The sequence below is a fragment of the Pseudorasbora parva genome, chromosome 2 (assembly GCF_024679245.1).
Source record: "Pseudorasbora parva isolate DD20220531a chromosome 2, ASM2467924v1, whole genome shotgun sequence".
Lineage (NCBI taxonomy): Eukaryota > Metazoa > Chordata > Actinopteri > Cypriniformes > Gobionidae > Pseudorasbora > Pseudorasbora parva.
Genome location: NC_090173.1, coordinates 2,419,384 through 2,433,178, shown reverse-complemented (window position 1 = coordinate 2,433,178; position 13,795 = coordinate 2,419,384). Strand labels below are relative to the sequence as shown.

The following is a 13,795-nucleotide window of genomic DNA, read 5'->3' as shown; positions in this document are numbered from 1 at the left end:
CTCTATTGGGTTATGGTTATGGTTAGGGTATGGCACATCACCATAAGATGGGACAGTTCCTATTACAGTATACATCTACTGTAATTTACATTTATTAATGAATGAAAAACACATCTACTGAATTTAAGCGAAGCAACACTTCTCTGTCAGGCACTGGTCTAGTGTCACTAATAACAGCTATAGCCGGATTTCAACACTCTTCACAACTTCAGAGGAAGTTAATAAACCACAGGAGGAGCTGAGGATGATAAAGGAAGAGATGTGACTATATAAAGAACAGAAAGACGGACAGAAACAGAAAATGGCTGATAAGTGTGATCTGTGTCTGCTGGGACTGATCGTTCTCTCTTCTCTTCTCTCAGGTAAACACATCTGTATTTTCTCTAAAGACATTTAGTGTGTTAGTCTGGAAAGAGTTCATCTGATCATGATCAGTTTATTCACGCTGTGATCTCAGAGTTGTGTATTGATACACACAGATCATACTGTATTATTCCTGATACTGGACATAGAGTCAGTCAAACATCTGAGGATGAGAAATGATCTTCATATGAAGAGTGTGTGAGTGATCTGAGCAGCTCTCGGATGAAGAACAATAGATCATTCTGGAGAGTGTGTTTGCATTAAGGGAAGAAAACTTGAATCTGCTTTTTATGCTTTCTTTTATTAATAATATGATGATCACTCAGATGTTCTGTGTTTCAGGTTCCAGTGGAGTGGATCATGTGTTCATCAGTTCTGGTGGAAATGTCCGTCTGTCCTGTAATAATGCTCTTTCTGACTGCACATCAACTACATGGCTCTACTATAACAAATTCAGACATTCAGCTTTAGTTGAACTGATTAATGGAGGGATGAAGAAGAAAGACACAGAGAGACATGAGAGTCTGAGTCTGGGGTCTGACTGCTCTCTGAACATCAACAACGTCACAATAGAAGATCGTGGATTATACACCTGCCAACAATATGAGAATGGACAACAACAAGGACCTGATGCTCATGTTTATCTGCATGTTCTTCATGGTGAGTTTATGATTATATGGTCAATTTAAAGGGGCAGATTCTCTCTTTAATCCCAGATGATTTGTGTTGTGTTTCAGTGTCTCCTTCATCATCATCATCATCATCATCATCATCATCATCATCCTCTCAGACTGAGATCAGTCCAGGCCGCTCTGTGTCTCTCTCCTGTCAGTTGTATTCATTTACTGGATCCTACTGTGATGATTGGGTCCGTTTGGAGGATATTGAGCTGCTGTGGGTGAATCAGGCTGGTGTTGATCTTCAGACAGACTCCAGATATCAGATATCAGCTCCAGATCGCTGTATCATCACTCTGACTACAACACTCCTGAATGAAGATCACAACAGAGAGTGGAGATGTGAAGTTACTCAGAGAAAACAACTCAAGACCTCAGTCACATACACTGTCAAGTATTCAGGTGAGAAAACACTCTTTGATGTGCCAAGTCTCTGTTAGATGTGCTGTATATAATGACAGATTATGCTGGAGTCGTCTTGTGTGTTAAATTATCCCATTCTACTAAATAAGTTTGCATTGGTTGTCTGGTGTTGTATATGCAGTGTTGTGCAAGTTACTTCCAAACTGTAATACATTATATATTACTTATTACTGTTATTTAAAAGTAATTCATTACCTTACAATATTACTGTCTCAGAATTGTAATGCGTTACATTACTCCTGTATTACTTTTGAGTTACTTTCACCAAAATAACTACAGAAATAGAACTTAATTCTAAAATGACAAAATGTAGGCTACTACGAAGCATTTTACATCCAGTATAAGGCAATATGATGTAGCATACTGACTATGGGCTATCCAGCCTACCAACAATATAGCATATAATTGGCAAAATAAAGGCTCAAGACAATGCAAGACATAATCACAAATGATCCAAGTCTGATAAAAGTATGGTAAAAATAAAATGTGATTGTGTGTCAACATATGGGAATAGCTTTGGTCTATTCATATTAGACACAACAGAACTGTATGTAAAATCCAATGCCACGACAAGATGCACATTTGTTCTTTTCGTATTGTTGCATTTTATTCTTTTTAAATTCAAGAGGTTCACAACACAAAACTCTCATGCACAAAGTGTGCATGATGAACATAGCTTATTCTTTCTCGGGAAGTATAAAGTGCAATTGGAGGGCCAACTCTCAGCCTCAGTCATTTTAAATTCATAGAAATTAACATATCGGCTAAACATCGCCTAATTACTTAAAGAAAACACAGAACAAATAGAGACCCTTAGGCCTATATGCCTCTAAAATGACTAAAACAAAACAGGCTACCAGAAAAAGGCAGGTTAAAATAAATTAAATTAGGCTACAATAAGACTTTTTACAAGATTGCAATTGCAAATTGTTGGAACTATAGAATTAGACACTTTTCGAGAATACAAAAATGAAATTAAAGTGCTTGCGCCTACCAGGAAACTACCAGGAAATACGGCTCAGTCATTTTAAGTCGAACTCAAAAAAAAAGTTCAGTTATAAGGGAAGTCTTATGAGAAAAAAAAAATGGAAATAAAATCTTTTAGAAATACAAAACTGAAATAAAGGTGTTTTGGCCCACAAGGCTTCACAGCAAATATGGTTACAAATCAGAAACTTCAGTAATGGTCAGACATTTCCAACAGGAAAATTAGATAAAAAAAAGTTCTGTTTCCTGCTAAATATAAAACAGAGGTAGCATGCAGCTGAACATGGAAAAATGAAAGTAAATGGAAATTGAAGCTTTGCTTGTGGCTATGGTGGGGGCTAGCCTATTTCATTATACCCACTTGACTAAGATATCTGTTGAAGCGCAACAGAATAAGGCGTTGAAAGCGTTCATCACCAAGACGGTTGCGTTTTGGGGTGAGTACCAGACTCCCAAGACTGAAAAGTCTTTCAACTGGTGCACTGGATGGTGTTGGTGCATTATAGCGTAGTGCAATTTGTTTAATTCTTGGAAACTGATGCAGGCTTTCCATCACTGGATCGGAATTGAAATAAGAGGTTACCTCTGTTTCCACTGACATAGATGCATCTGCCATGGCATTGGGCTTTTCATCAAATGAAAAGAAGTCATCCTCACGGGAGGTGACTGCGGCAGGTTGAGGAGCATTACTCATTGGGGTGGCAGGCTCTTCTACTGTTAGGGCACGGCACTCAGTGGTGAGAAGGTATTTGATGTGATCTCTTCTGGTTTCCTCTTTTACCCAGCGCAGTTTAAACTTTGGCAGTGAGACGGCAGCCAGTAGGGCATCCTTGGAGTCGATTGTTGTGGCAAAGCGAGTTTTAATTGCTCCAACAATTATTTCAGGCAACCCAGTGATCATTTGTGAAAGGCCAGTTTGCATTGCTAAAGTTTTAGCCATTAGAACTTCAAGTGTTGGTTGAAGTGTCCCATAAAAACAAGTTTCCTCACCCTGTAGGATGTCCAGTGCCACACTGAAAGGCTTCATAATGGAGCAATATTCCTTGAGAAACTGGTATTCCCTGTCATTCATACATTTGATCTGAATCTGTGTGCATAGATTGTTAATGTCAGTTAGTGGCATTTCTATGATCCGAACATAGGCATCATAAAAAGAGTTCCACCGGGTTACTGAGGGCACAATCAACTTCCTTTCACTGATCCCTTCTAGGCACTCAGATGCAACTGTGGACCGGCTAGCTTTGGTCCATAGTGCTGAACACTTAGCTGTGGAACTGCGGTAAACACCCCTGGATTCTGGGTTTGATGCCAACCATTTATGTATCTCATTGTTGGCAATGAGGTTGAGCGTGTGAGCTGCACATCTATAATGTGCAGGCAGCACACACAGACCTTGCTGTGCATCCTCGTCATCTCCTCCAGTGAGAACGCTGTGGAGGTCGATGAAGGCCACTTTCCCATCATCTTCCTCCACCTCCTCTTCTTCGTCCTCAGATTCAACTTGTTGGTATTCCTTAAAAGCTTTAACAAAGTTGCTGCCATTGTCTGTCACACATGCAGTCACTTTTTCAGTAGTTAATCCATACTGGGAAAAAATATCCTCAAGCTCAGATGCAATTGCATCATAAGTGTGTCTACCTCTGAACCTACGACAAGCGATTGCAGCCTTCTTCCGTTGCAACGTCTCTGAATCGATCCAATGGACCGTCACCCCCAAAAAACTCCTGTTGTAGGCAGTCCATATGTCTGCAGTTGTTGACACATACTGCTGCTCATCAATTGTTTTCTTTAGCTCTTTTTCCATGACACTGTAGGTCCTATCCAGTTCTTTGGCGAACGTTGTTCTGCATGGCAGTACATGCTGAAAAATAAGTAAAATACACAGATATTAAAACTCCAATTCATGGTAATGCTATATGCTAAATCAACCATTTGCAAATTCATTGTCTGTTCCACTCGGATGCACATTACATACATAACCCACATTCACATTATGCTCCTGTATAAAATAAAATAAAAGTTTCATTGAATTTACTTTTTTTTTAACGGTAAGTGGTTGCAATTAATTTATTTGAGCTACATTTAATTTTTACTATTCCCCCACCAAACACAGAATTGTATATTATTTGTGAGAATACACTTCTGCCAAAAACGGCATTTTCCGTGTTTTCACTGTTGGATGCATGCTCCGCAATTACGCATCTTCTGAATGAGCTCATAATCATGGACTCAATCTCTCCGTGTAAATGTTGCTTTTTTCCCCTTTTTTTCAAATTAAAAAACTTACCCATATTCAAATGTTGATAAGAAGGAAAGCATGAAGCTAAAATAAAATAAAAAAAAATTAAAGCAGAGGGTCTGCTCTTTGCATACTCAGATATTCACAAAATACTCTACACTGTAAAAAATTATTTAGAAAAAAAGTTACCTGGTTGCCTTAAAATTCTGAGTTCATTGAAATTAAAATTTTGAGTTAATACAATGAAAAATTTTAGAGATTCGACAACCTTTATTAAAATATTATTAAAAGATTTTGTAAGCATATTGGGTAATTGTGTGTGTTGTATTTCTGATGACGCTGTGAAACATGCCAAATAGTGCTATTTTCATGATTTATCAATTTTTTATGTGGTTCAGATACAATAATATTTTGAGTTTCTATTTAATAAACAAAGTTCCTTCATTGTATCAACTCAAATGTTTAATTTCAATTAACTCCAAATTTTAAGGCAACCAGGTTACTTACCTTTTTAAGTTAAACCAACAAAAACCAACACATTTTTTTTTTACAGTGTATGGGCCATAACAACCCTGGCAGGGGTTGGCAACTTTTTTTCTTCTTTCAGTTTAGGTCTGTTGATGGCTATAACATTTTGACTACATTTTGACCCAGTGACCTAGAATCTATATGAACTAGATCAGTGTTTCCCAACCTTTTTTTCAGTCATGGCACCCTTCGAAAATTTTTTAACATTTTGTGGCACCCCCTTGCATACGTTACGCTAGGGGTGTAACGGTACAGATTGCTCACAGGTCAGTTTGTATAACGTTTTAGGTTCATGGTTTCATGGTTTACGGTTCGGTATTAGCTATGTTCAGAGAATAAAGTACTAATAAAAATAAGAACAAATAACTTAAATACAAGCACAAATAAATACTATTGAGCAAAGATACTGATAAAATGAACAATGCATTTCATGTTTTTCAGGTAGGTCTAACATTAATTTTAGGTAGAGAAATTGAATAAATAATCAAATGTAAAATAACTGCATATTTAACTGTTTAAATTAAAGATTAATCCTTATTAAACTTACAAAAGCTATTCAATCAAGAGCAGTGAGTAATGTCTTCTTTGACATTAAAGGTTCCTGCCCCTTTAAGGCCTAATACAGGGATATGCTCGTCTTTCTCGACTGTATAAAGTTCACTTAAGGCATACAGACTATGTCTGCTTGGATACTCATCAAGGTGGACATGTATGGAGCTAGAAATATGACTAAATGATCTGAATTTGAATTGTATAAATCTGAATTATTGACAAGTGTAATCTAAAAAAATTGAATATTATGTTGCATTTTACATCGTTCTGAATTTGAATTTTTTAAAAATGTTGAATATAAAACCTTTGAAATTGAACACATCTGAAATGTTTTTATGTCGAAATTGTTTAGACATGTATTTTCCAACAGCAGATATTTTGTTCTGAATTAATCGACTGGAAATATTCAGTTTTTGAAAATACAGATTCAAGATTTCAGATGAAGAAGAAATTCAGATCATCAAATTCAATATTCTAAAATTCAGATCATCAAATTCAATATTCTAAAATTCAGATCATCAAATTCAATGTTCTAAAATTCAGATCATCAAATTCAATATTCTAAAATTCAGATCATCAAATTCAATATTCTAAAATTCAGATCATCAAATTCAATATTCTAAAATTCAGATCATCAAATTCAATGTTCTAAAATTCAGATCATCAAATTCAATGTTCTAAAATTCAGATTGCAGAAATTCAGATCTTACAGAAAGTAGGCCAGAGGTCATCAGGGAAGAGTAAAGGATGTCAGAAAAATCCAACGGAGCACCATCTGATCATTTCATTTCCTATTTGTAATGGAATAAAGAGAAAAGATCAAACAACCCCTTTATACTTTTTTGTTTATTTTAGATTAATGCACAGAAAAAGAGATTTCGGCTAGATTTCTCATTTTTCGTGCGTGATTTACAAATCGCTGATTAGTGAAGAAAATCTAAGCGTTTGACGTCATCTGTCGTTCTCCAGGGTTGAATCCAAAATCGCCCCCATAAACCCTCACTATTCCCTACTTTAGTCCACTAATACAGTTAACTCGAAGGAGTGAATGAATGTAGATGAATGAGTTTTCTTTTGGGGGTGGGGGGTGAAGTTGTTAACAATAATAATGGGAAATGCTCTAATGATGCGTGACCTATTTTTAACAGTTTATGGACTTGACATTCACAGATCACTGTAGCCCTCAGTTCAAGCAAAAGGCAGAGCTCACAACATGAACCAATCACCTCCGCTTTACAGCACGAGAGAAATCATGAATGAACACACAGGGCTGACTGTAAGGGCTCCACCTTATCTTTGTCTGGGACAAATCAAAGAGGGTTTTACTTTCCCGACAGGACAAATAAAACATTAAAATAACCAGATAATAATTTTTTTATTATTATTATATTCAATGTAAACAGCGACTGATAATGGAGTGTATCTCTGGTAACAAAGTCGCGTTGAGGCTGGCGCTGCCTGTCTCTTTGTGAGACATTCGTGGAGAAATCAAAACAAGTGAGCAGCAATCTAAACGATTTCAAATACATTGCAATCGTGAATTGTGTGGCATAATTCATTATTAGGTACTTACATTTTAGACTCAAAAAACTTATTTTGTTCTATTTCAACTATGATTTCACTGACGAATATAGTTCCAAAGGAACAACACTCAGCGCGGTGTTTTGAACTGAATGAATCAGCGTTTTGAATGAATCATTTGAATGAACGACTCAATGACTCACTCATTAAGACGATCACTTGCTGCCACCTATTGGCGGTTTAGTTTCATGTTTAAAAGTATCATTGCATTTTTTTATTTGTATATTCAAACATTTAGAACATCAATCTCATAACATTATTCATTGCTGTTTTATTTTTGCAGTTTAAATTAATTAATTTGATTGGTAAAAGCCCTAGTGTCTTACTAATATAACTGCATTTATTAATCAAATGTAAGAATTGAACATGAAATGCATACATTTAATAAGATTTAAAAAATGGCCTTTATAAAATGACATAACGCCCTGGGGTAAATATCACAAATATGCAGATTTAAGCAGGCCTATGTAAAAGCTGATAGAACACTGATGAGAATATTATTTCAAAATCAATATATGTATACCACCAAAAATCCCCCCAATACACTGTACAGTACATAAAATTTACTCTGTACTCTACCTGATAGGCCGGATTTTAAAACTTGTTTGCAGGTATGTATTTGAGGGTATAGGGGACGATTTCAGATTCAGCCCAGGTTTGTTCAACAAAATAGTAGTCTTATGGCAGTAGAAGACTACCGCTTCTTAAACTGTACTGGGCAGGTCCTAGATCAGGCAACTTTTCTGTGCAACTTAATGTGTTTCACAAAAAAAAATGTTTATCTGATATATAAAATATTAATCAGTACCCAACCTTATTTAATTGTGCGGTAAACCCAACCCGATCACACGAAAAATGAGAAATCTAGCCGAAATCTCTTTTTCTGTGCATTAATCTAAAATAAACAAAAAAGTATAAAGGGGTGTTTTGATCTTTTCTCTTTATTCCATTACAAATAGGAAATGAAATGATCAGATGGTGCTCCGTTGGATTTTTCTGACATCCTTTACTCTTCCCTGATGACCTCTGGCCTACTTTCTGTAAGATCTGAATTTCTGCGATCTGAATTTTAGAATATTGAATTTGATGATCTGAATTTTAGAATATTGAATTTGATGATCTGAATTTTAGAATATTGAATTTGATGATCTGAATTTTAGAATATTGAATTTGATGATCTGAATTTCTTCTTCATCTGAAATCTTGAATCTGTATTTTCAAAAACTGAATATTTCAGGTCGATTAATTCAGAACAAAATATCTGCTGTTTGAAAATACATGTCTAAACAATTTCGACATAAAAACATTTCAGATGTGTTCAATTTCTAATGTTCTATATTCAACATTTAAAAAAATTCAAATTCAGAACGATGTAAAATGCAACATAATATTCAGTTTTGTTAGATTACACTTGTCAATAATTCAGATTTATACAATTCAAATTCAGATCATTTTGTCATATTTCTAGCTCCATAGACATGTTACATACTTTTTGTGTGAGTTTGTCCGTTCAAGCAAGACTTGAAAGAGAACTCAATATTTGCGCGCTGTGAGTGAGACGTGTGCGCGCTCTCGGATGAGTGCAGACATCTTCACACGCGCGCGCTCTCATTCGCGTCTTCTGGCCAATATACTGGGTGATGATGGCGAAAATGACTGGTCATACTGCAGCACTCGCATGCATTGAACACAGTTTACAAAGAGAAACCGTTTTGCCAGTTTTTCTTTTATTATCGCTGTTGTAGTGTAGCCTATCACTGAGGAGCCTGCACGTGTATCCATCGACAGAAACATACATAAAAGCATTATTTTCATGGCACCTTTTACACGGCACCCCCGCTCACGTCAGACGGCACCCTGGTTGGGAAACGCTGTACTAGATTATATAAAATTCTAACTAGTCATCATGGAAACATTAGCTTACCTTGTCATTGTTGGTCACAGGGATCTTGCCAACTAGCTTGTTGAAAGCAGGAGATTCCACCGTTGACAATGGCAACATTTCTTCGACGACATACTCTGCCACAAGTCTTCTGACTTCTCGAGGTTCAAGTGGCATGATGGCAGATCGAGAGAAACATAATTTCTGCTGCTTTGATTTATCACTCTCGTCCTCTGTTTTTTTCTCTTCTCAGTAAGTGGAGTGGTTGCATGGCAACGTTCGAGATGTTTTTTTAAATTACTAGTGCTATTTCGTGACGTTGAGAGTTCTCTCGGGTTAAGACAAAGGTTGCATTTAACAATTACGTTCTTTTTGTCCTTTTCTTTAACAAAATCGAAGTAATGCGCATACGCCCATCTCGCAAATGTGCAGTCGACTTCTGCCGCCATCTTCAAGCCTCGCGGGTCGCAGCTCTCCTGTAAAACACGCCCTAAACACGCCTTCACTGGAGTGTCACATAATAAAAAAATGGAACACAAGCAAGAGGGAGATCAATGAATTAAATCGCTTATATGCAATTGATCAGAAGCTGTAATTAGACAAAATGACAACCTAGACTAAAGTCTAGAGTTTAGACACCCATTTAGTGTTGTAACGCATGCGTTACTGAACATGTACCGAGTAAAATATTACTGAAAATTGATTAGTAATGCCTTACACTACTGCGTTACAACAAAAAGTAATATGTTACTGTAATGCATTACTTTTGTAACGCGTTACTCCCAACACTGTGTATATGTGCCTCAGCAGTTTCGTTACACTGTTTCTTGTGCTGGATTACTCTCTTTTGTTTTGTAAAGTTTAAACTGCTAAAAGATCTGATTCACCTCACCTCTTCTTCCTCCTCATCCTGATGGGCAATACAATGATGAATCTGAATGATCATTAATCCTTTACAGCTCAAGATGATACACAAGTTACTAAAGGTACACCATCGCATTCCCATGAGCAATGGTTTCTGCTTTCGGCTTTATAGTTGGCCCGTCTCTGACTCTGAGCTCGATCTCTTCTTCAGTCGCAGTGATTTCTGTCGCTTCAGTCGCTGTTTTCCTTCTGGCTGTTCTCTGGATGATCTGCAGAAGAAGAGCTGGTGAGTTCCAGATTTACTCCTTCAGAACAATTAAAACCCGATCTCAGCAAACAACCACATCATGCTCAGACTGAATACGTGCCAGAAACATGTGGATTATCTCACACTCTCAAACGGTTTATTCCTCTATTCTCAGAGTTATCAAGTCAACATTCATTTCTACTGGTTCAACAGCATCTTATTGTTAACATTGTGTTCTTCATGTGTGTTTTATCATAAATCATAAATTTCACGAGGCACTTGTTTTCAGATAATACCAGAGGGACTGTCGACTCGGCGGTGAGTTCAGTAATGCAGTGATTTAGATCTGATTACGGTCTCTAAAGCTCAATAATGTGTCCGTTTGAACTGTGTGTGTCTGAAGGTCAAAGATGAGAATGACCATAAAGGGACGAATGAGACGATCAACATGTCCATTCCTCCTGCTGCACGAGCCAATGTGAGTCAACCATCACACATTACATTCACTGTCTGCTCTATAATGGGATTTACTCAAAGCTTTTGTGTTCTTCTCATCTTATAGTGAGAGAGATGTGTCTGATCTGTGTGAGTTAAACTTCATTCTCTGATGTTTAGGAGCAGACAGATGATCATGTGACTTATTCTGAGGTCACTTCCGTCAATATAAAGCCAGTAAAATCCCTCGATGTGAGTAGATAGCAGCAGCACATTCCCTTGTTCTTCATCACTGTCCACTTCTCTCATCTATATGAGTTTGACTCTCAGATAAATGAGGCTCATGCTCTGATAATAATCATCAGCACATTGATGGGCAGAATCTGTGCTGTTATTTCAGGATCATGATGATACGGTGACTTACGCTGCCATCAGAGGAACAGAAGATCAACCACAGGATGAACTTTACACCTCTGTGAAGAAGAACAAGAGCTTCACTAATCAACATTAATGACAGAACATGAGCTCATCATATCAGGAGCAGACGGGAAGCTCTCATCTCTCTGGTGTTTGGAGGAATTACGTGATGAACAGAACTGTCATATTTGATGAACATCAAACCATTCAAAAGCAATATACAGTAATGTTTCCTACATTTCCAACCCAATGAAACAGAAACTACTCTTGATTTCGGCGTGTACGTATATATTTCCTCTACAAAAAGACTGTAGAATTACTGTTCACATATTGTCATAAAATATTCTCTATTCTATTTGTTGCTAAACTAAATGTCAGCTCTTCATTTTTTCATAAGTGTTAACCTCAATCTCCAGGTTTAAGTGATGCGATGTAATTTACCCAACAGGACTTCTTTAGTCTGCTAGATATAATACACTGAGTAACAGACTAGACGGCAGACATCACACTTTATACTAAAATAAATGTCCTTAAGTAACAACTTGTTTATTGTAGTTTGTTAGTCTGTGCAAACATTAAATGCATTTTTCTGGATTCAGGATCTTGGGTTAGTATTTTTTGTTGGCTCAAGCAGGTTTGTATATTTGTGTGGAACCACATGACGGCTTTTTTGAAGAACATCTCACTTTTTTTAAGTCCTAGTCAGGATGGAACATTTACATGTTTTTTTTCTTCTTTTTAAACCGTCTGTGTCAATGCAAAATCACTTGGATTTTAGATAGTGCTTGATTTGTGGAAACTTTTACAATGATATTGTCACGTTTCATTGTTTCTCACTGCTCTGTCCTCTGACTTTCAGGCTGCCGATGAATAAACAGTCCAAGCTATTAGATAAATCAGCTTTATAAGAGCAAAAACAGCCATCTGACGGGACATGTTAGGCTCCAAACACTGTTCTGGGGAGCGTTTCCCAAAGGCATCGTTAGCCAAATATGGTCTCACGTTCTGTTGAACTCTGTTACGCTACGTTCACACCAAACGCAAATTGAGCGTCAAAATCGCGTCTACGGCGTCTAGTTTGATGTTTTGAATCCATTCGCTCGTCCGCAGCTAATTGGACGCGAGTAGAAATCGAGCATTTGAACCAAAATATACGCGTGTTAAAGGCGCTCCAGGTGAAATATATTAAGCATTAACAGCCACACATGTGGTTCAGCCAACACACTACCTTGATTATCTTCACTGCATGTATATTTAAATAAAATATAAAGTTATGAAACTTTACTTTGCCCTCAGTCAAAATGATTTGGTAGGCAACAACAGATTAATTGGACCAAAGATCGCCCATTAGATGTACACAAGACGAAGTATATGTCATGTTAACCTCTACAGAGACATCCGAGCCAGCGGCAAATGCCAGAAGGACTGGCCGAGGAAAGGCTGCTCTCGCTGGGGTTAACGAGCGCTGAGCGCCCGGAGATCGCCTGGAGCTCACAACTCCAAAAACGCAAGGGTGTTCTTTTTAAATAAGCTCTGTCTATGAGTAAAACATCCTAGGTAAACCACATATTTTAGCTTTAAACAACTACATTATCAACTGAAAAGCATTAAAACTACATTTAGTGACAAAATATCAGTATTTTTTTTTAATTATATGCAGGGTTTCTCATCACGTGGCAGCAGCAAGCAGGCTCCTCATTGGTTAACGCGGCGCGAATTGACGGCAAAGTTCAAATTTTTCAACTCGGGCGTAGACGCGAATTCGCTTTAAACGCGTGAATGCACAAAAAGCACCACACGCGCAAGACGCTCAATTCGCTTCAAATTCGCGTTATTCGTGTGAAAGAGGCGGAATCGCGTCCATGGCACAGCACGAAACGTGTCTATCGTGCCTCAGGACCTCCAGACGCGCGTCAACGCGCCTTTCCATTGACTTAACATGGAAATCAATCGCTCCAGACGCTCTATTCACGTTTGGTGTGAACGTACCTTTAGTACATGAACGTACGAGCATAGCTGAGAAATGCACGTACGAGAAATGTAAATAACGATTTCTAAAATATTTTACAGTACGTTTTTTTGCGTTTAAAGGCACAGTATGTAGGTTTTCGCCATATTAACGCATTACATATTAAAGGTAGGGGAGGTAGGAATTGGTTAAAAAACTTTTTTTTCCAAACTTGTTTAAACTTTCTTTATATATCAATACATAATTAAAAAGTAAGTACTCTGAAAAAGAAAGTATAAAAATTGAGTGTCTGTAGACCTCTCAGGACTGTTTTAAAGACAGCTCATTATTTCCATTCACTCCACCTTCTCCCTTCTGGGCTCTTTCCAAAGCCACGCCCCCAAAAAATACATGAGCGCGCCTCACCGACCAATCAGCTGGAAGACGCATTATTGACCTCAGAGTGCATGTCATGACATCATGTCAGAATCACATGTAATAAAACATCTAACTTTATCAGTATGAATATAAACAGATAAGATGTCTTTTAATACTCACTATCAAGCTAGAATGGTAAAGTTTAAAATATATCTGTGTTTGATTTGGTAACGAGCTAGTTATATTTACAAGGCAAAGAAAACGGGTAGCATCA

At 37.3% G+C, this 13,795-nt stretch overlaps 1 protein-coding gene across 1 annotated transcript; it reads left to right on the top strand.

Annotated features, from left to right (window-relative positions):
• The first annotated feature begins 293 nt into the window (after positions 1-293).
• On the top strand, positions 294-11,773 carry LOC137090364 (uncharacterized). The gene is made up of 9 exons (XM_067454324.1): positions 294-362; positions 706-1,023; positions 1,101-1,442; positions 10,192-10,218; positions 10,308-10,382; positions 10,633-10,661; positions 10,747-10,821; positions 10,959-11,030; positions 11,179-11,773. The coding sequence occupies exons 1-9, from the start codon at positions 302-304 to the stop codon at positions 11,287-11,289; spliced, it is 1,110 nt and encodes a 369-aa protein (XP_067310425.1). The 5' UTR covers positions 294-301; the 3' UTR covers positions 11,290-11,773.
• Positions 11,774-13,795: the final 2,022 nt, after the last annotated feature.